Here is a 23,619-nt window from a genome sequence, read left to right as displayed (position 1 = left end):
CGCCGGAAAATGCTACTTAATGCAAGGCGAGTTCATAAATAATGATTCACCATTTTTCTCAGCTCGGACCTGTTTTGGGCGGGGGTATTGTTTATTCATCAGTCTCCATCGATTATAGGGTTGTCCCACTGCTTTTGACCCCCGAACAAAAAAAAAAACACATTCAATCGCAGACCCGACTTCATCACGGCGGCGAGCCGTTAATCATTAGTGTGAGTGAGTCCGGAACTCGCTGCTGTCATCCCCCTCGTTCACTCTATGCTAGCCAATTGGCACACCCCTGCCTGCCTGCTTGCTGTTGGCTTGCTGCAACATTGATGAAGTGCTGTTCAATATTTTTCCCCATCGTTTCACTTAGAGAAAATTATGTTAAATTTTCAATTACTCTCGTCCGCTTGATGAAAACAAGCGATACGACGAGCGAGCGACCACTGACTGTTGCACTACTGTGGAATGGCATGGGGGAGTAGGAAACAGATGAGAGAAATATTGAACGTAATTAGTCAAGTCTGCGTGTTCGAGGCGTGAGAAGAGCCTGATACTATGGCGATGGATGGGAATAACAAGGTGGAAAATGAAGTGGGCAATTTTTTTTCCGGTTGATTGGAGCAATGAAAATTTGTTTACATTTTATATTTTTTATTTTTTTCATCAAGGCGAAACTGGAAGCATTTTCTCATTTTTTTCGGTTTTTGATTTTTTATTAAATAACGAAGCAATATTTTCAAAACCGGTTTTCGTGCACATGTAGAGTATAGAACAAGGTATCTTCTGATTTTTTTTGAGGTGAAAAATGTTTACCGTTTTCGCAGAAACCATTTTTTTGTGAAATTTGGTTCAAAAATGGTTTCTGCAAAAACGAAAAACATTTTCCACTACAACAAAAATTTAGAAGATACCTTGATCCATACTCTACATGTGCACGAAAACCGATTTTGAAAATATTGCTTCGTTATTTAATAAAAAATCAAAAACCAAAAAGTGAGGAAATGCTTCCAGTTTTGCCTTAATAGTAGGAGAAAAAATGTGCAAAATATGATGTATGGATAGAGCTAAACATGCCTTATTCAATCAGTTTATTCAAATTGTTCTTGGCAAATTAACATCAAAAAAACACAGGACGTCCAATTTCGGAGAGTTGTAAATGAAATGACAGTAAGAAATCGCGTTGATTTCGTCAAATCACAAATACTTTTGGACGTCCAACGAAATTTCAGTATTGGTCGAAGGCTCTCACGTTTCAGAATGTTGTCCTCAGATGGCAGATCAGTGTATCGAAGATGTTGACAAAATCATGCATATATCAGAGAAATTGAATTTGGAATCAAGAGCCACCCTGGATTCCAATTGACGATGAACTCAATATTGTTTGGAAAGCTGGCAACACTGTTGACTACTGATAAAATAATAAATTGCCCGAAGAAAACTCAATTCCTCCAGGAATTGCTCCAGGGATTGTTCTAGGGTTTGGTCCAAGGATTCCACTAAGAATGTCCCTAGGAATTATTCCATTAACTTATGCCGGGATTTATCCTCATATGTTTTCTAAAACATGTTCAAGATTTTTTGAGGAATCATTTTGGAATGATTCTTAAAACTGCTCCATGAATCAACGATATGCCGGAAAATCTCGCAGATTTCTTTGACAATCTTTGAAGGTATCATCCGGAAATTCTAGCAGGATTCCTAAAAAAAAACTTCAACCTCCTTAAAAAAAATTTCTATGAAACCATTCAGCACTCCTCCAGGAATCCTTCCAAGGGTTTCTTCAGGAATTTTGTAAATGGTTGATTTAGTTATTTTTCATAGATTCCGCCAGAAAATGTTCCAAAAAGTCTTCAAATAATTCTATAAAAAAATATTTTTATGTAGTACTCTCCCTGAAATTCCTCCTAAGAATCCTTTTAGGATTGTTCCAATTTTTCTAGGAATTCCTTCATTGGTTTCTGCAAAAATATATTCCAGTACTACTTTAGGAGTTTCTTCTGTGATTCTGTGATTCCTCCTGTGATTTTTTTTAACAAGATGTACTGAGATGATCCTGCAAGGATTTTTGAGAAATTCCACAAAGAATTCTTTTGTAATTTTTAGGCAATTTCTGGAATAATTTTCTGGAGAAATCTCTGAACAAACTCTGCTGTGTTTCGAAAAGACATCAGGGCAGATATATCTGAATAAATGTCGAGACCAATTAAAACATTTTTTTTTCAGAAATTGCTGAAGGAATTTCACAAAGATTTCTTAGAAAAACGCTGGGATGAATTTCCGGTAGAAACCCTGTAGGATTTGTAAAGAAGTTTTTATAAAAATATCTGGAAAACTCGTTGGAAAAAAAATCTGAAGAAATTTCATGCTAAATTTCCTGAAAAAATCCCCTCAATTTTAAGGAAGTCTCTGGAGCAGGGATGCCAGATGATATTTTAAAAAGTCTGTATTACTCGTTTCAAAAATTTGTATCTCATACAATAATATAATAGCCCCTCTGATTCAAAAATCTGTATTTCAAATCTGTAGGAATGCTCAAAAAATCTGTATAATATAAATAAATCACTATATATGGCATCCCTGCTCTGGAGAAATATACCTTCTAAAAGCAATTTCAGAAAGAATCCCACTAGGAATTTCTGAGAGAAACCCTGAGCAAGTTCTGAAGAAATCTTCAGCAGAATCCCTGTAGAAATTTTAGGAAGCACTTTTGAATGAATCTGTGGAGTAATATTCGACGAAATCCCAGGAAAACTTCTGGAAGAATCTCCATTCTTGTAGAAATACCTGGAGAAACATCTCGGGAAACCCATGGTGAAGCTCCAAAAAAAAAAAACAGTATTGAGAAATTTGTAGGAAAATTCAATTGTAGGAATTTTTTTGGAAGATTTTCTAGTAGTATTCTTGGAGAAAACTGTGGACGAATTTCTTAAAAAAATGCCTGAAATCCTTGATTAATACATAGATGAGTTTTTGCATAGGGATATTGCAGATAGGGAATATAGGGAAAAAACTCTTAAGATATTCCTAAAGGAATTTCCATTGAAATGTCCTGGAAATATTTTTGAATTAATATCTTGAAGAACCCGTTAAGAAATTATTGGAGTTATCTTTAGAGGAAATGCCGGATAGATTTTTGGGATAATACATGGAAGAATATCTAAAAGAAATTCTGAAGGAATCACTGTACGAACTTCAGCAATAAACTCTTCAGAAATTCCTGCCTAAATCACTGACAGTATCAATGCAACGATCTCTGGAAAAATTCCCGTAGGATTTTTGGATGAAGACATTTTTGGAAACATTCATGAGGGAAATTTCAATGGAATCCCTACAGCAGTTCCTGAACAAATCTCTTGTGAACTTTCTGAAAAAAAGAATACCTGAGCGAATTTCTGAAGGACTATTCGTTTTCTGAAGAAACCATAAAAAGAATGTAGTGAAGAAACTTTTCATTATTTTTTTTAAGAAATCTCTTTGAAATTTTCTGAAGGAGTCGCTGGAGAAATTTCCGATGAATTTTCTGAAAAAAATCCCAAGAAGAGCTTCTGAGGTAATTCCTGGTTGAGTTGCAGAACGAAACTAAAACCTCAATTTATGCACATGGCTAGGGATGCATAAATTAAAAAAGGCATAAAATGGAGGAAATTTCTGCATAAATTAAGGTTGGGCTTTAATAAGGGAATCTAGTTCGTGAGAACTGGTCTTGTTCCTGAGCATTTTAAGTGGGCCAAGGGGGTTTCGATAAAGTTCCCAGAGAACCCAGAAAAAGGGCTTCAGGGGCGTTTCTGGGAATTTGGGGTGCTTTTTAAGGTCGTTCTGTCAGGTTTTGATGGCGCGTTTACATGGGATTACGGAAAATTCAGGTGCATTTCAATAGAATTTAAGGGGTTTCAGGGACGTTTCAAGGTGCTATAAGGGCAATTCAGGGGATCTCAGAAGCCTTTAAATTGCGTTACAAGGGGTTTGAGGAGCGTTTCCCGGCATTTCAGAGTAATATCAGAGAATTTCTAGGGGTTTCAGGAGCATTTTAAGGGCGTTCCTAGAGATTTTAGGGGCGTATGATAGCATTTTAGGGACGTTTCGATGTATTTCAGGTCAGGGTCGTATCAGGGGGTTTCAGAAACATGTTTAACCTTCCGTAACTCGCGCGGTTGACTACCTGCGTCAGCACCATGCTAATGCTGAGTACAAAAAGCGAGATTTTTCCAACGTGTTGCACAAAATACAACAGCGCGATCGCTCGAGGGTTAAATCAAAAAGCATTTCAGGGACGTTTCAAAGGATTTTGGGATGGCGTCCCTGAAAATCCTCTGCAGCTTCCTGAAACGCCTCAAAGATCCTCCTAAAACCCTCTTGGACCCTATGTAACGCACCTGACGCGCTCCGAAACTTTCGAAAACTCCTCCGTAACGCTTCCGTAACGCCTCTGAATCCCGCCAAAAACGCTCCGAATCATCCTGAAATGCTACCAAAGTTCCCCTTAAACGCCCTCGGACCCCATGTAACGCACCTGAGATGCTCCGAAAACCCCGGAAACTCCTTCGTAACGCTTCCGTAACGCCTCTGGATCCAACCGGAAATGCTCTGAAACTTCTTCAAATGTCTCTAAAATTCTCCTTAAACCCCCTCAGACCCCATGTAACGCACCTGATACGCTCCGAAACCCCCGGAAACTCCTTCGTAACGCTTCCGTAAGGTCTTTGAATCCCGCCGAAAATGCTTTAAAACTTCCTGAAATGCTTCCAAAATCAACCCTTAAATCCCCTCGGGTCCCCGTATCGCCTCTGAATCCCGCCGAAAATGCTCAGAAACTTCCTTAAATGGCTCCAAAATCCCCCTAAAATCCCCTCGGACCCCATGTAACACACCTGAGACCTTCCAAAACCCAAACCCCCCAAAAACGTCTTCGTAAGGCCTCTGAACCCCGCCAAAAATGCTCTGAAACTTCCTAAAATGCCTCCAAAATCCCTTTAAAATCCCCTCGGACCCTTATTTAACGCATCTGAACCCTGCATAACGCTTCCGAATCCCTCTAAGACCCACCTGGAGCCCATGTAACGCACGTGAGACCCTAGGAAGCCCCCGAAAACGTACCTGTAACGCTTCCAAATCCCGTCGAAAATCCTCTGAATCTCTCTGCAATACTTACGAAAAAACCCCTCAGATTCCCGAAAACCCCCCGAGATCTCCTTGTACCTCGTGGAAACCCCTTGGGACCCCCTGAAACTCCCCTGTGAATCCCATTTACTTATCCCTATAAACACCCCCTGGCCACCGTTGCGATAGTTACAGTCATTATTAAATATTGTTGTGCACAATATAGGTTCTGAGTAGCTTTTTCTCTTTTTATGCAGGGCATAAAAAAGGTGCACAAATTAAAAGTGCATAAAAATAACATGCATAAATTGAGGTTTTAGTGTACCAGGAACTGGCTCCAGGGTTTCTCCAGGTACGTCTTCGGAAGTGCCCTTTGGTGTGCCACCAGGTATATAAGCGGTTTCAAAAAATCCGGAATTTCACCAGTATTCCTCCAGGAATTCCATCCAAAGTTCGTCTATGCATGTTTTATGGAATGTTTCCATGAATGCCAGCATTATCACCATGAACTTTGTTACAAATACGCTCCAAAACTTCCATCTCAAGTTCTTCTAGCTGTTTTCTTGTTTGGGATCTTAGGGAGTGCTAGCAGGAAGTTCTTGCAGTAATTTTTTTAAAGAGTTATATCCTATTCAGAGTTACGGTATGAAATCCTTAGCGACATCACTGATAAACCTCGAAGAATCAGTGAATTCTTTTAAAAGAGTATCTGAACATTCTTCCAAAAGTTCTTCTGGGGATGGTTCTATGAATTCTACCGAAATTCCTCTGGGGAAGATTTCTCTGAAGTACCTCGAAAAGTTCCTCATTAAGTTATTCCAGAAGTGGTTCTTATAATACAATTTTCCGAGATGTTCTTCCAAAAATTTTTGCAGAAGTTTCGCCAGAATTTCTACCGATGTCAGCCGGCAATTCATATAGCAGTTCCTCCGGAAGGTCATCCAGAACTTTCTCAGGATTTCTTTATGAGTTCTCCAAGATTCTTTCCCAAGAACTTACCAAAATTCTTCTACAAATATCAGCCAGGACTTATGCTGGGATTCGCAAAGAATTTCTCAAGTTATTCAAAGATTTAGTTTGATTCATTTTTTCGTTCATAAATTCTTAAAATAATTCGGTTTTTAACAGAATTTTTCTCAAAATTTTACCAAGGATGAATGCTATGAACGTCTTGCAGAATTCCTTTAGAAATTATTTCTAGGAGTTCTTCATGAGTACCTCTAAGGCTCTTTCTAAGGCTTATTCCATGGATTTCTGCAAGAATTTTTTCAGGATTTCACCCAAAGTTTTCAGATATTTCTGTAGAAATTTTTCCAATATTTTTCGCAGGAAATTCTGCACAGATACTTCAAGAACCAATTTCGGAAAAGATTCTTTCAGCATTTTGCCCAGGTTTGCTCGAATGTATTTTAATGTTTCTTCAATAATTATCCAAGAATTTCTCCAATAAATACTCGAGCATTTCCACCGCAAATGTTTCCAATACCCTCAAGTATCGCTGCAGTCATTTTTCGAATAATCTTTCAGGAAATTCTATCAAGGATTTTTTCGAGAAAGCTTCAATTTTTTTTTTGCGAAATCCCAGTTTGGATTCCTACATGTAATCTTATAGGGGTTCCAAGAATGATTGTTTCAGGATTTCCTCCAGAATTCCTCCAAAAGTTTTCTTAGGAATTATTCAAAGGGGCCGTTCAAAAAAAAAATGGCGTAGCGTGTTTCGAACGGTTTCATAAGCATACTTTCCCATACCAAATACATGACTGGTAGCATAATCAGAGACTCCCCCTTCCCCCTAAAATTCTATATCATTAATGGAAGTTATGTTGGGATTTACTTTCAAATATTTTCTAAAACATCTACAAGATTTTTTTAGTAATCCTTTTTTAATTTTCCTCAAAACTTTTCCATGAGTTCTTCCAATGATGCACCGGAAATTCCCGCAAAGATTTCTTCGGGAATCTTTAAAGGAATCATCCGGAAATTCTAGAAGGATTCCTGTACGAATCTGCAAATGTTATTCTTGAAAAAAAAAAACAAATTTAATTTTATTTAAAAATTATTCTAAGAATGGTTCTTAGCACTTCTCCAGGAATCTTTCCAAGGCCTTTTTCCAGGAGTTCCATAAATGATTCATCCAGGTATTTTTTTCTCAAATCCACCAGAACATCTTCCACAAAGTTTTGAAATGTTTATTTGAAAAAAAAATCAAAGAATTCCTGCAATTACTATTGCTAAGATTCCTCCAGAAATTCTTTTTAAATTTCCTTCAGAAAGGATTTCTTCGTCCGGGAACTGCTAGAGGAACTTCTCGGAGAAATCCCCACATATAACTCCTCTAGGAATCCACAGAGAGCACCCCTGGATTTATTTCCAAAGCCAATTCTTGGAGAAATCATCAGTGAGAACTACTGAAGAAACATTCAGAGGGACCTTATGGTGAAAACCTCGGACGAAGCTCCTGTAGAAATTCCCAGATGGAACCTCCGAAGAAAAACCCCCGGAGGAATCTATAGAGGTAATTCCTAGAGGAATCCCCAGAGAGAACCCCTGGACGATTGGACGGATCTCCAGAGGGAACTCCTGGACTAATCTGGGGAGGTAACTCATCTAGAAATCCTCAGAGTGAACTCCTATTGTAATCCCCAGAGGGAACCTCTGGAGGAATCACCAGATTTACCTGGAAAATTCCCAGCTTCTGAAGGATTTTATTCACCGAATTCGTAGAGGAATCCCTAGAAAGAACTCCTGGAGGAATACTTAGAGGAATCTCCTAGAGAAATCCCTTGACGGAACCCTTGGAGGAATCTCCAGATGGAACTTCTGGAGGAATCCCGGGAGGTAACTTCACTAGGAATCCTAGAGGAACCTTCAGAGGGAACCCTTGGAGGAATCTTCAGAGGTAACCTCTGGAGGAATCCGCAGAGGAAACTTCTACAGGAATCCTTGAAGGGAACCTCTAGAGAAATCACCACAGGGAACCCTGCCTTGGAGGAATCTCCACAGGAAACTTCGGAAGGAATTCTCAGAGGGAACCTCTGGAAGAATCCCCAGGGCGAACTCCTAGAGAAATCCCTAGAGAGAATCCCTGAATAAATGCCCAGAGAGAATCCGTGCAGGAATCCTCAGGGGGAACCTGTGGAAAAATCCCCAGAAGGAACCTCTGGAGGTATCCCCTGACGGAACCTCTGGACGAATCCTCAGAGGAAAACTCTGGAGAAATCCCTAGAGCTTACTTCTAGAGGCATCCCTAGAGATAACCCTTGAAGGAATGCCCAGATGGAACCTGTGTAGAAATCTCCAGAAGGATATTCTGGAGGAATCCCTAGAGGAAACCTCTGGGGAAATTGCCAATGCGAACTCCTAGAGGAATCCCCAGAGAGAACCCTTTGAGGAATTCCTAGAGAGAATCCCTGGAAAAATGCCCAGAGAGAACCCGTGAAGGAAACCCTAGAGGGAAACTCTGGAGGAGTCTTCAGAGGGAACCTCTGGAGGAATCCCCAGGGTGGAACCTGTGGAGAAATCCCTAGAAGGAACCCCAGGGGGAACCTCTGGAAGATTCTCGAGAGGGATTACCTAGAGGAATCCCCAGAGGGAACCTCTGGAGGAATCTGGAGGAATCCCCAGAAGAAATCTGAAGAGGCAACCCCTGAGGAAACCTTTTTGGGAGTCCTCGGAGGGAATCTTCGGAGAAATCCCCAGAGGTAAACCCTGGAATAATGTCAAGAAAGATACTCTGGAGGAACCCTAAAGGGAACCCTTAGAGAAAGCTCCAGATGAAATTCCAACTCCCAGAGGGAACTCTTAGAGGAAACCCCAGAGGGAGCCTCTGAATGAATCACCAGAAGGAACCTCTAGAGGATCCTCCTGAGGGAACCTGAGAACCCCTGAAGGAGCCACCAGAGGGAACTCCTGGGGAAATCGACACTTCGAAGCACTTAGAAGCTGGCCAGATACTTGAACTGGACCTGGTGGTTTAAAGATTAACTTCCTGATATTGCGAGGAGATGCAAATAGTATGAGGTCGTCAAACAACACATATAAAACATCAAAAATACACTTGTCATCATACTTCCATCCGACTCGCTCGCATCGAACCTATCGCATTTTCCGGCAAATCCCCTTGACAACCGTAACGAGCTACTGGCTTTCGCCACCGCTTACTACCATTTCGGACAACTACCTACGCAGATACTTTCAACAACTTTCCAGCGCTCCACCGCCTGCTGTGGCATTATTTCATTTCTTGAAAGTTACAACCACAATTTTTTTTTTTTTCGTTCGTCCTCTCGCACACTGCGTCAACAACAACCCGGCCAGCCGACGAAGCAACTCTCAAAGTCTCAAACACAAGAAACAGGAAAATCACTGTGCAGCGTCGGCAATCCTTTCTCGGATGCCTGCCGGTAGGGGGAAACCACTCCCTCTCTCGGTGAAGCGTAAAAGAATAAAAGAAAATTATTAAACACACAGAAATGAGGGGACGAGGGAGAGGGGAGGAGTACGTGCGTTCCCCCGGAAAGGAAACTACAACTTTTTCCTTTGCATTTTTAGTGCTGCCCCCTTTTCGTGAAAATGCACCCTGCACCAACTCCGCAGCCTGGTTGGACCCGAAAACGTAGGAGGCCGGTCGGTCGGCGATGGGTGGACGTGGAAGTAAACGAGCCAGAAAAGAATATTTTATAGAAGAACGATGATGCAATGCTCTTTCCTAGCCGGGGCTGCTGCTGCCGGTTTCCTGTTCTCTCCACCAGGGTGGAAGAGAGACAGGAAGGAGGAGAAGATCGGGTCGCAGGAGGCGGGATTGAAATAAAAGATATTTTCCTTTAGAAAAATGTGCCTTCTTACTGCCACGAATGTAAGAGGCGCAGCAGTGCCCATCGGTGTGTAGGGAAAAGTGGGGCATGGGTGCGCTGCGATGTCTTTCGCTTCCGGCTGTGTTCTCCGTGTTCTCTGTGTTCTCTGTGTTCTCTGTGTTCTCTGTGTTCTCTGTGTTCTCTGTGTTTTCTGTTTTCTGTTTTCTGTTTTCTGTTTTCAGTTAGATGTTTTTTTTTTCTGAAATGCAATTAAAACCCCGTTTTACTCTAAGACTTTTTTTCCTCTCATTCTACTTGGAAAGGGGTCGCTAACTGGTATCAAGATGATGATGATGATGACCACGGCGTTGGGACAAAAGCGCCACTCCGCCAGAAAAGAAATGGAAACGATGGGGCCATAATAGCGATAATAATGATGATGAAGATGATGATGCTGCTGCTGGTGCTTTTTTCCAACTGGTGGTGGCGAGAAATATGCGACCTTAAGATTTTTATCTCGCCCATGCTCGGCCGGCACCAGCCTTGGCGAGGCAGGCTGTGATTTTCGCTGGAACCGATTTTTTCCTTCACCCACGCCCACACGCCTACTATGATATGATTGGGGTACTTACGCTTGATGAGTGACGTCTTGTAGTCGGCGTACTGCTCGCCGGGTTCGACCCGGGCCGGAATCGTCGCCAGGCAGGTGATCTCTATCCGGCCGACGTTGTTGGTGAGGGCCTCGGTGATGCGGATCGCCAGCTGGCTGTAGCTGGCCGCCACCCGGTGCTGCTTCCTGTACTCGCCGGTGGCGTCGTTCACGTGCCGTCGGATTTTGTGCTCGTACGTGTTGCTGGTGGAAAAGAAGAATATCGAAATGTCAATTAGAAAGGTTCTAGTGGAAGGGGGAAACCAGGTGAAAGTTCCGAAGTTTTAATGGTATTAGGTCAATCAAGACACGTGCATACGTGAGCGTGGGTTGAAAAGTTCTCTTGCTACATTGTGTGAAATCGAAAGATGTCTATACCCTCCATTTCTTGGAGAATAACGTACTTGTGTGGTATATGTCTGACAATGATCATCTCTCAGTGTCTTTAGAGCTTGTCCCTCAATATGTTAACGGACAATTGATAACGCACGCACATTGCCCACCCAGGGTAACGCCTGCGCTGTCGACTGACAGCTGCTGATGAGATCATAGCAGGCCACGGCTCTGCCTCTTTCTTCGGTCAGCGTTCGCCCACGTCGGACGTGCTGCAGTGCATCGGGTCGCTGCGATGGGCGATTCTCATCGAGAACCATAAGCCAAATTCCCACAGTACTCATGGTGGCATTTATTTAGTGTGAAACGTAACGCTTGAATTCACTATTTTTGACGGCCTTTCCTTCTCCGAAAAGCTTTTCAATGAGAATATCTCAACATTGATGCCTTTCTGATATTGAGTCTTAGAGTTCTTTCAGAAATTAATTAGGACTTATTCAATCCTTTCTACAGGGATTCCTTCAGAAAATTTTCCGATGATACTTCAGGAATTTCTTCAAAGAATCTCTCAGTAACTCCTGTACCTACAAAGTTAGAACAGAATCTATTCCTTGGCAGTTTTCCATGAATTTTAAAATAATTTCCTGCAGAGGGCTTTCCACTTCATCCAGGTATTATTTTTTGAAAAATTCCTGAAATTTTTTTTTCAGAAATTTCTACAGTGGTTTTTTATAGAATTCCTTCAGGTTTTTTTTTTTAGTTTCATTGGGATTTCCAGTGAACTCTCAAAAGTTTATTGAGGGATTGCTTCAAGAATTTAGCTGGTCCTTTGTCTGAAATTTCTGCTGACATTTTTATAGAAGTTCATTCGGAAATCCCTCTACGGATGTCTCCAAGAATCCCTCCAGAAATTTGCAATGTTTTCTTAGAATTACTTACACAGTTCCTCCAATAGTTTTTTGTGAATTAGTTTTTGGAACTAAGGAGGTATGAGTTTTCAAGTACTCACCGAGGTATTCATCTAGGAATTTGTGTGACAGTAGATTTATGTTGGCATATTGAACCGTGGACAACGACTCACGGCACATCAACTGATCCTAGTAGGCATGGCCAATCTCAGCCACCCGCGTCGTCGTCACTCATAGTAACGTCACAGTGTAAAGTCAGACTGCATTCCGGCAGCTCCCACTTGCTCGCAACAAATATAAAGTGCACATTTGGCGATCCTGCCGGATTTAATTTCAGAAGAACCTATTGGTAGTAGATGTGGGCAAGCGGGGGCATTCGAAAATAGTATTGTGCCATTGTGTGTGATTTGTTTTTTCTTTTCAAAGTGAAGTACTTGTGCGAAAAATCGAGTGAGTGTGCTTCTTCCGCTTGAACCTCTTGCGGGCGTTCCCAATGGTAGGTTGATTTGTCCGGTCTGGGGACCGCAGGCTGAGGTATGGTAAGTTACTGCTTGAACATTTTATTATACATTTTAAATCGTCGAATTTATAATTTGTGTTCCTAACTAATGTGGTGTGCATCGTCCGACAATGCTTTACGAAGAGCTTTGCGTTGTTGATCATACATATGCATTAGTGCGCGGTTATCCAATGTGGTGATATTAATGTAGCCCAGAATGTAGCTTTTTTATAAAAGAAAAAAAAAAAAAACAACGGCCCGCAACCTTTGCGACTAATGCGTGAAAAAAGGGGCAGTACTTCTGGCGTGATTCAAACAAGGGTCACTGGTTAGGTCGGCGGCGCGGCAATGAATCAATTAATCAATCAAACACAATGCTAGAAAAGCGCTCTTCTAAAACATTAATTTATTGTGCCTTGCAAGATAAATCCGCGAAACGCGTTAGTCTTCTTCTTTTCCATCAAGTTGCAAAAATATGACCGCACCACTATGAGCGACCAGATGGTCAGAAATTCTACATGCGGCGCTTATATCAAATCCACATGAGGCTGCGGCGATATGGCCGCGAGGAGATGCACGCGATACAGACGCGATGTGGAAATGGAAAAGATGAAGCCGTATCCCCCTGCAGCAACACTAAATAACATCCCGATTATTAAACACAAAACCGACGAGGTGATGCGTGATGCGTGTGCATATAAGTGAATCAATGTCGCGATAAATATTATTACGATTTCTGGCCACCTGAGTTGCCATTGTGTTAACTTTTGTTTTGATATGAACGGCCTGAAGGCTGCTGCGATGCTGCTGGGTGGGTGACAGTATCTGTTAGATTTTGACATTGCGTCTGTATCGCGGGTATCTCCTCGCGGGCATATCGCCGCCGCCCAATGTGGATTTATTATGAGCGCCGCAATATGCAGTGTGTGATTATTTTTTAAGAAGTGCTCGAACCGCTTGTGCGAAAATAATGTGTGAGCGTACTTTTTCTCCGGAAGGAAGGAAAACTTCACGGATGGGGACTGCAAGCTTCATGGGGAAGTTAATGCTTGGATGTTCCATAAGTGAAGTAACATGTATCGTCTGGCGATAATTTGGATGGAGTTTTTGCGTTGTTCGCAAGTTTTGTTATTATGACAAAAAAGTTGAATAAAACTGATTTTTTTCCTAGTTCGCAAGCGTTGTGGCTAGAGGGTAGTCCATATCATTGTAACTATGTAAAAAAAAAAACATAATTTTCGATGTTATTTAAAAGGCTACTACTCTAACTACTACCATAGTACAATAATACTATAACTATCAATTCAAAACATCGAACCCACTGCGTTTAAAAAAAAACCCAAATTAATCCACCTAGAGGTGATAGTGCCTTTCTCGTCGTATATGTTCTCACGTTCTTTCCGTCGACGTAAGTCAAAGAGTTCCTGAATCCTGATATTTTTTAAGAAAAGTAAGCATTTTATCAAAGCCATCATTGAATTGACTTAAAACTTATTGATGGCACAAAGGTATTCCGACGTTGTGTTCAGCGTATAAGCAGAGCTGAATAATATCAGATTTCTAAGTTGACTGCTTGAGTACCTTCACTAACATTGGGAGCTGATCAATATCAAGACGATACAATGGTTTTTCGGTTTTATCACGCTCAAAAAAAATTTTACCGTGATATAAACGAAACCGTGAATTTGGCGAAACGAGAAATAAATGTAAATTTTTTATCCAAAATTGTTCAGCTGCAAAATATATCAGTCGTAGCTTATATTTATTAACTGTTTTGGTGGACTGGACAATGCTGTATTGATTTTATATTGATTTCGGAATGTTTTAAAACAAGTGTGATAAAAACGAAATGAAAATCGTGATAAAATCGAACAGAAAACCGTGAATTTGGGCGAGTAGTGATTAAAACGACTAGTGATAAAACCGAAAAGCCACTGTACTAACAAGCTAAGATATAACTTTTGACACAATCACAGATCACTTTGCGGTCTTCGATAAAGTTTTTTTCTGCACATTCTAGGTTATATTTGACCGTTGAAAACAAGAACGTAGTAAGTATAGTGAGACGTCTGTTTGTATGTGGGTTTAATATGTCAAGATTTTGTTCTCTTACACATAGTTATTTATCGCTTGCATTGATTTTATTTACTTTCGTAGTTCCGGCGAAGCATCAAACGCTGGTTGTGCAACCCAAGCGGTAGTCTCTAATGTGGTATGAGCCTATTTTCTAGTTAACCGTTCCTCAGGTTATTAAAAAGCCGTGATGATATATTTGGTTACTTTCCGGAACAGGTTCCGGAGCACCACTGGGTCTTCCAAATATAGTCTGAGGCAATATCACTGCTAACGTACATTAGGTTACCTAAAAAAACACGATTTGATTTATCTTATGCATGGGTACAGATCACTTTAACATTTGACCACTTCCAGTGGGACACCCAGAACTAGTTTCGGTACACTGCCGGTTGTCTAAAATATGGTCTGAGGCTATGTTCTTACGAATCGATCATAGTGTTATCAAAAAAGGGTCTCCAGTTGGCCTAGTGGTTAAGGTTATGAATCGCCAATCTGGAAACGGCGGGTTTGATTTCCGTTCCGGTCGGGAACATTTTCTCGACTTCCTGCGCATAGTTTATCATTGTACTTGCCTCACAATATACAGATTCATGCAATGGCAGGCAAAGAAAACCCTTCAATTAATAACTGTGTAAGTGCACAAAGAACACTAAGTTGAAGAGAGACAGGCCAAGTTCCAATGCGAACGTCGAGCCATAAAGAAGCAGCAGTTATCAAAAAAGCTGCTATTTGATGTACTGTCAAACCCCGCGTATTCATCACTCTTTAATACGACACTTTTTAATTTGTATCCCGCTTATTCGAAATTTGTTGAATTAAAAAATGATCAAATGTCACAGTGTAATGCACTGTAAATACGAATGATACGATATTGTGATGCTCGGAAGTGAACCTCGGAAGCCAACAATCGTAAAATGAACAAGCTATCAATTCGTACCACCACAATATCTGTAAGATTTGTGTACAAAAACAAATCATACAATCTAAACAAAACTATAATAGAGTTAGTTTATCGAATTAAAAGTTTATCCAGGTAATTTGACAGCAATCATTGTCGAATAAGCGTGGTAAGACCGGTATGGTCCAATTTCACATTTACCACTTTCGGTTCACATTTTGCCACATACCGTTTGTCCCTGATGTGGTCTTAGACTATAGTTTCATGCAAATTATCAATCAGTTTTTCTAAAAAGTCGCAAATTGATGTAATGCATGTATGGGTTTGGTTCATTTGTGCATTTCGCCAGTTCCGGCGAGGCACTCGAATCTGGTTCCAGAACACTACTAATCTGAGACTATTTTCTTGCTGACCGTTCTTCGCGTTGTCGAAGAAGCCGTTGTTTAATGTGCTGCGTGTATGCGTTTGGTTCTTTTCTACATTTGACCACTTCCGTCGGGGCACCTGGAACCGGTTTCGGCATACTATTGATTACCTAAAAAGCCATTTAATGTGTCGAATTTATGGGTTTGGTTCTCCTTTACATTTGACCACTTCCGATGGGGCAACCGTAATCGGTTGCGGAACACTACCGGTTGTCCCCAATATGGCCGGAAACTTTTTTTTGCCTAATCAAGAGGCCAAAAAATCCACGAATTGATGTGTCGCTTGCACGGGTTTGGTTCTCTTTTATAGTTGGCCATTTCCAGTGGGACACCCGGAACCGGTTCCGGATCACAACCGATTCAGATATGTTCTGAAAATATTTTCCTAATTACTATTCATCAGGATATCAAAAAAGCCACTATTTGATATGTCGCTTGCATGGGTTTAATTAACTTTTATACTTTTCCATCTCCGGCGGAACATCTGGAACCGGTTCCGATATGGTATGAGAATGCTTTCCTGCTTACTGTTCATCAGGCTATCGAAAAAGCTGCGGTTTGATATGTCGCATGCATGGTTTTAGTTCAATTTCATATTTGGCCACTTCCGACGGGACACCCGGAACCGGTTCCGGGACACAACCGGTTCAGATATGGTCTGAGAATATTATGCTGCTTACTGTTCATCAGGATATCGAAAAAGCCACTATTTGATATATCGCATGCATTGTTTTAACTAACTTTTATACTTGGCCACTTCCGGCGGGACATTTGCAACCGGTTCCGGGACACTACCGGTTCCGATATGGTCTGAGAATGTTTTCCTGCTTACTGTTCATCATGTTATCGAAAAAGTCGCGGTTTGATATGTCGCATGCATTGGTTTGATTCACTTTTATGTTCGGTCACTTCCGGCTGGACTCCCGGAATCGGTTCCGGGACACTACCGGTTCAGATATGGTCTGAGACTATTTTTCTGTTTACCATTCATCAAGTTATCGAAAATGCCGTAGTTTGATGTGCCGCATGGATGGGTTTGTAGCGTTTTCATATCTGGCCCCTTCCTGGGGTACCGGTCCGGAACACCTAAATGGCCATAACTCCGGAACGGCTGGACCGATCTGAACCATTTTCAATAGGAAACAATGGGACCAGATTCCGCTTCGAATGAACCGTCGGTCATTAAAATCGGTTGAGGTTTACTGCCAAAAAGTGATGTGAGTTTTTTTTGTACACATACACACATACACACATACACACACACACATACACACACACAGACATCACCTCAATTCGTCGAGCTGAGTCGATTGGTATATAAGACTTGACCCCTCCGGAGGCTCTATCAAATTTTCGTTTTTGGAGTGAACATATAGCCTTTCGGTACACCTTGGTGCACGAGAAAGGCAAAAACATGGCCAACTAGAAGACGATTTTTTTTTCAAAATAATGTAGCAGAAGCGATGGGAGAGGAGAAGATATTCTGCATTACTCGCTGATTTACTCTACGCCAAGTGACTGTGCCAATGTATCATTTAGGGTATTGGTTCTCTTATTAAGCATGTGGCTCCCATTTTCATCTTACGGAAAATAAAGGATTGAAGTTGTTTGTTTTGTTTCTTTTTATTGTATTTATTGTAAGAAGTGAGCACACATGAAAACAAAAAGAACGTAATCAATCAGTGCCGTAATTGCTTGTTGTCAATTATGATGAATTTGGGAGCGTGAGATTACATATGGCACTCACACCCTATATGTATCCATGCACGTACAAACCTATTTCCACGGCTATATAGATCAGTCAAAAGACATTCCCGGTGGATTTTCGCGTTTACCGGTGCAAGACAAAAGTATAAAAGCTGTAAGAAACTTGTAAGATCTTCCAAACGAAAAAATATGATTAACTGTAAAATATCAGCTATCGTGAGATATTTTTTTTCTACAAATGTGCAAATGACGCATCTTATGGCTTATCCAGATTATTTCCATGGACTGCACAAACTGTTTTGTGTAAAATAAGCATGGCAAAAAAATATGTAAATATTGTAATCTGTTATTTTGAACCTAATAAAGAAAATTGAAATACTTATCAATCGAAACGTGCATGGCCGTGAGAGGGCAAGAAGTGCCATTCTACGATGAAAAATAAATGAGTGTTCACTAGCGTGATCATATTTTCATTGTGTCAGTAAAAAAATTCGTATCGGACACAGTCCTAAGTAAAATTGGTTATGTGCACTTGGCACATTAGATGTAACCATTTTCTGTTGACCAAAAAAAATTCAGCCTACAGCGTGTCCGGATGACCGCACTCTTCAAATTGTTTCTTGGTGGCAGTAAAAAAAAAACCTTTGTTATTTCCTCTTGGCGACATTTAAGAAAAAGTCCACAGCGTGTCCGGATGACCGCACCCTTGAAATTGTCTTTTGGAGACAAGAAAAAAAAAGTCTCTTGGCGACTGTAAAAATCAAGTTTAAGACGTCCAGATGCTCGCGCATTAGCACTAAATAGTGAAAGTGAAAGCAGTTTTCACTACATCTGGTTGTACACAACTTTGATTAAACAAGATTTTTTTTGGAGAGAATTATAGCCTAGATACATACATTAGGAAATATACAGAGGAATTATGACGGTTTTTGTTTTTCGTTTCACGGCGTATAACATACTATCTCGTGTTCTGTTCAACAGACTGAGACCTTTTGAGGAGTCTTTTGTCGGCGAATTCAAGTCTGTTTTTCATGAGGGTCGATCAACGACAAATCGAGTGTTTAACCTGCGTTTGATCTTAGATAAATTTAGGGAGTACGCCTCGCAATGTCTACCTCGATTGTGATCTTAGAGGTCTAGCGTTCAAAGGAATGGTATTATCATCACTAGATCGCTCATGCTTCTTGGCTTTGTGGACGATAGAGTAGGGGAAGCTTATGCTCTTCTGAAGAGGGAGACAGTGAGGATATGCTTGACGACCAATTTTACCAAGACGAGATTTCGGGTAGAGACAGAGTCAAGCCTGGTAGTGTTAGTACTGAGGGTGATGTGTTTGAAGTTATTGACTAATTTGTTTATCTTGAACACTTGCGACATATGAGAAAGACGTTTCCTGAGAAGCTAAAAGGCGTATTGCAGTTGAGAATAGGGTCTTTTTCTCCAGTATCACGAGTTGTATCAAGTGAGAAAGGAAGCAAATATTATGAAACGTACGGAAAAAAGGTAGATTTCAGTGAGCTGAACACGTAGTGCGAATATCTATCACTACAGTAGAGCATTGGAGTAGTTACTTTGTAACCTACAAGGTATAAAGGTAGGTAGGTCAGTGGCATCAGTTTTGTGAATGCATAATGTCCCATGGTTAAATTTCCGATATTGTCAAAGATAGCTTCTTCGTTGAACGACTTATTGTTATGAGTACTACCCGTTCATTCGTTTGTCTGTACCGCTTGTTGAATTCCTGTGGTTGGTCCTAAATGCTACAGAAAACAAACAAAAAATTCTACGTAGTCATTCGAAATAAATGTTGTGGGGGAATGAATGTGAAACCAGAATTTATCTGATAACTTGTAATTCCCTCTTATAGAAATAGTACAGTGCTTAGTTGCTTAGGTACTCTTGAATAGAAGGATTTGTGAATCGGGTTAGCGTATGTAATGTTGCATATACAAGTTAGAGTCAGCGAGTGCCAAGTTGAAAATTTTGCTCAAATAGTTCACACCTCTTCGTTAGTTTATTATTGTTTTTTTAAAAGACTTTGGGATAATAATGCAATCCCATTATTGGCCATGGAAGGTGGCCAGTTTCTAAAAAAAAGAGCAATGTTTTCTTTGTATTTTTTTTTTATTCCCGAGAGGAGGGTGGATGTGTGACAGTAGATTTATGTTGGCATATTTAACCGTGGACAACGACTCACGGCACATCAACTGATCCTAGTAGGCATGGCCAATCTCAGCCACCCGCGTCGTCGTCACTCATAGTAACGTCACAGTGTAAAGTCAGACTGCATTCCGGCAGCTCCCGCTTGCTCGCAACAAATATAAAGTGCACAGAATTCCTCCAGAGAAAACTTCAAAAGTTGGTTAAAAACGTTTTGTCCAGATATTCCTTCAGAAAATTCACTTTTTTGTCAAGGGATCATCAAAGGTATCACTAGGAGAATTCCAGGTAATTTCTTCAGAGGTTCTTCCAGTTTTTTGTGCAATTCATAGAAGAGCTTCGGGAAAAAAGCTAGCAATCCTGCTCGAATCTCTGAATGAATCCTAGGAGATATTTCCGACTGAAAAACGAAATCGAAAATACTACAGAAATCCCTGAAGGAATTTCTCCCTATAATTCTGAAGAAGTCTCTGAAGATATTTTAAAAGCAATTCCAGAGCCAATTCACAAATTTCTGATAAAAAACCCTGAAAGAATTCCTGAAGATATCTCTTGTGGAATTCCTGTAGAAATATCAGGAAGTACTCTTGAATGCATATCTAGTTGTATATCTGAAGAAATTTCAAAGTTATTCTTGGAGAAATCTCAGGGTGAACTTCTAAGGTTTTTTTTCCCTGGAGAAACTATTCCGAAAACTTCTGGTGGAATTCCTAGAAAAGTTAAGTGTTGGAAAGTTTAGAAAACTTCCTGAAGAAATCCTTGAATATAATTGCTTGAGGATTTTCTAAAAGAATCACTGAAGCAATCTGTGGCTGTTTTTCTGAAGGAATTTCTGGTTGAACATCTGGAGATACGCTTAGATAAGCTTCTGCAAGAATCTCTAGAAAAAAGCTCATTATATATAGGCGGCGTTTAGTCAGACCAGACCATCTGTTTTTGAATGGCTTTTTTGGAAAATGTCCTACAGTAAAATTTTGCTTAGTCCACTCTGACTTAGCGCGCCGACCATATTTCTTAAGTAATTCCCGTAGAAACTCCTAGGTTATATATCTGAATAAATTTTCTTTAAGAATCCATGGCAAAATTCTTTGATTAATCCTACCCAGAGGAAGTACTGGAGACATTTCTAGATACATTCTTGGAGGAATTTGCAATGGAATCTGTAGAGCAATTCCTGAATATCTTGGATCTCTGGTGAGTTTCTTGAAGAAATACCTATACAAATTTCTAAAGAAATCTCTGGAAGATTTTATTAAGTACCATCCGAAAGAATTTGTGAGAAAAATCTTTGAAAGATTTTTTCAAATAATTCCTGTAAGAATTTCTGAATCCTCTGGGGAATTAAAAGACTTTCTAAACGAATCCTTAAAATAATTTCCAGGAGCAATCCCTGGCGAAGCTCCAGAGCTACCCATGGAAATGTACCAAAAAGAAGAGAGAAATGTTTGGAGAAGTTCTTGATGGAATATCTGCTATAGTCCTGAAGATTTAAAAAAAAATCTCCCGAAGTGTTTCTGAAAAAACTACTGGAGGAGTTTCTGAAACAAATCTTTGTAGATTTTAAGACCAAATACATGGAGTAATTATTGAAGGAATCCATGGAGAAGTTTGAGAAATATTACGTATATGGATTTCATCCAAGTTTGGAAGCACTCCATAAAATATTTCATAAAGCCATATTTGGGAATATTTATGAAGAAATCTCATAAAAAAGTTTTTCAGAAGGAACCTCCAAAGAAAACAAAAAAAAATTGATTGAAAATATATGGAAGAATTTCTGAAGCATTCTGTGGAAGATTTTCTGAAGAATTTCTCCATAGTTTCTATCTGGAAGCATCTATGGAAGGTTTTCTGGAGGAATTCTCCAAAAATTCTTTGGAGGATCCTCAAAAGGAAATACTGAAAGAAATTCTGGGAGAAATTCTAGAGAAACTACTGGAGAAATCCATGGACGTTGTTCAGAAATAATTTTCAAAAAAATCTGTGGAACTTTGAAGAAATTTCTAAACGATGCTTTACGTTTTCTAAAGGATTCGCTGTAATTATTGCTGAAGGAATTTTCAGCGAAATCTCAGAAGATATTCGTGGTAGGATTTCTTAATTTTCCTGAAAGATTTCCTAAAGGAATAGCAGAAGAAATACCTGGCTCTATTAACTAAAAACTAAAAAGCATAAGGCAGGCCCGTGCACAGAAGTGGCGCAAAGGGAGGGGTTTTTCCCAATTTCGGCAAAAGGCGGAGGGGCGCCTAGTGTATGAAGCGTCGATAATGGGGAGGGTTTAACCCCCAAAACCCCCCCCCTTGTGCACGGGCTTGGCATAAGGAACTTTTCAGAGCAACCAAATAATGGATTCCAGGTGGATTGTTATAAGGTTTCCAAACTACTCTTAAGAATTTTTCAAGACATTTCTTAAGGATACTTTCAGATGAATGCCGACGAGGTGTTAATATAAAACCGTAGGTAAGAGATTTTGTACATGAACACTTTTTAAGAGATTTTCAGTCAAATTATGAGAAAATATTTCCTAATAAATCCTGAGGAGGCTTTTGGGCGAATGTAGACCACAGTTTCCTGACAAATTTTGCAAATACTCGTTGGCAAAGCTGGTGGAAACCTTCTGATGAACTCTAATGAGATATCCAGACTAAGCCCGAGGATGATTTCCGGGTAAATTTTGAGAGCGTTTTTCATCAAATTTGGAATGAGGTTTCCATACCAAAATTGAGAAGGTATTCAGAAGCATACATTCAATGCAATGCCACCGAACAAATAGTGAATAGAATTACACACGAACACTAATGTTTCATGAGGTTTCCAGTCAAACCTCGGGGAGGTTTCCAGAGTAATACTGAAAAGGTACCCCGTCGAGTTTTGAGGAAGTTTTCAGACCAACACTAGTAAGGCTTTCAGATAAACTCAGATGAGGTTCGCAGTAAAACCTGAAAGAGGTTTGCCAACTACACCTGAGGAGATTTACAGACGACTTAAGTAGGTTCCTCGGAAACGTTTACGATTGTGGTAGTTAAATTTTGATGAGGTTTTCAGAGAAATTCTGAAAAGATTTTGACTTTCACCCTGAAAGGGGCTTTGTTCAGATATGGATTGTGATTTCATGACAAATCATTACGATGTTTCCTGACCAAAGCTGAGAAGGTTCAAGGTCACACCTACCAGATTATCGAGGAACCCTCATGGTATGTATCTTCTAAAAAAATCCTAAAAAGGCTTCCCGACGAAGATTCAGAAGATTTTCAGATGAACTAAACGATGTGTCCAGCGGACAAATCTTAAGGAGAATTCCAGACTAAACCTAGAGAGGTTCCCGGCTAAAACGCAAGGAAGTTTCCAGAAAACTTTGAGATAAACTGGGAAGGGTTTCCATTCAAACCTGTCTGGAAGGTGTCTGGACAAATTTTAAGAAGATTGTCACTCTTAGGATCCAGACAGTTCTGGTATTTTCAGTCGAATTTTAACGATGTATTCAGAGAAACCCTGAAGAGGTTTGCACCCTGAGAGGGTTTTCGGAGATGTGATAAGGTGCCCTGACATATTATAACGAGGTTTTCAGGCTCTTTGAAGAAGAATCTTTGAAACTTATTCCAAACAAATCCTTCAAACTCTCAGGCGAAACTTTAGAGGATTTGTAGATAAACTGAAAGAGATTTTCGGATAAATCCTTTGGAGAATCCCAGACTAAATATGAGAAGGTTCCTGGCTAAATCACGTCGAAGGTTCCAAAATAAATACTTTGAGAAAGATTCTACAGGTGTTCAAGTTCATACAAATTCTGGAAATTTCAAGCTATTTCCAGATAGATCTACTTGAATTCTCTCGAACTGACGAGTTTTCACCGAAAACCTGTACGGTATTTTCAGTTGAATTCTGTTGAAGCCTGCAGACAAACCCTGAAAAGGTTTTTCAGTTGTACCTTGAGAGGTTTTTCAAATGTGATAAGGTGTCCTGGCTAATCATGACGAGTTTTCCATACCAGACATTAAGAAGATCCTGGTCAAATCAGAAAGCTTCTTGAAAAATTCTGAAGAAGTTCCCAGACAAAAATTCAGGAGGTTGTCAGATGTACTAAAT

The 23,619-nt window shown here is 40.2% G+C and overlaps 1 protein-coding gene across 1 annotated transcript in view; it reads right to left on the bottom strand.

Annotated features, from left to right (window-relative positions):
* The window catches only part of LOC109413201 (uncharacterized), a 249,762-nt gene that overhangs the window by 136,524 nt on the left and 89,619 nt on the right, over positions 1–23,619 (bottom strand). Inside the window, exon 8 of the mRNA XM_062851485.1 lies at positions 10,511–10,731. Within this exon, the coding sequence (XP_062707469.1) occupies positions 10,511–10,731 (221 nt within the window). The remainder of the gene's footprint in view (positions 1–10,510; positions 10,732–23,619) is intronic.

Source organism: Aedes albopictus, chromosome 1 (genome assembly GCF_035046485.1).
Source record: "Aedes albopictus strain Foshan chromosome 1, AalbF5, whole genome shotgun sequence".
Classification (NCBI taxonomy): domain Eukaryota; kingdom Metazoa; phylum Arthropoda; class Insecta; order Diptera; family Culicidae; genus Aedes; species Aedes albopictus.
The sequence above is the reverse complement of the archived record's forward strand: the minus strand, read 5'-3'. Positions and strand labels throughout refer to the sequence as shown.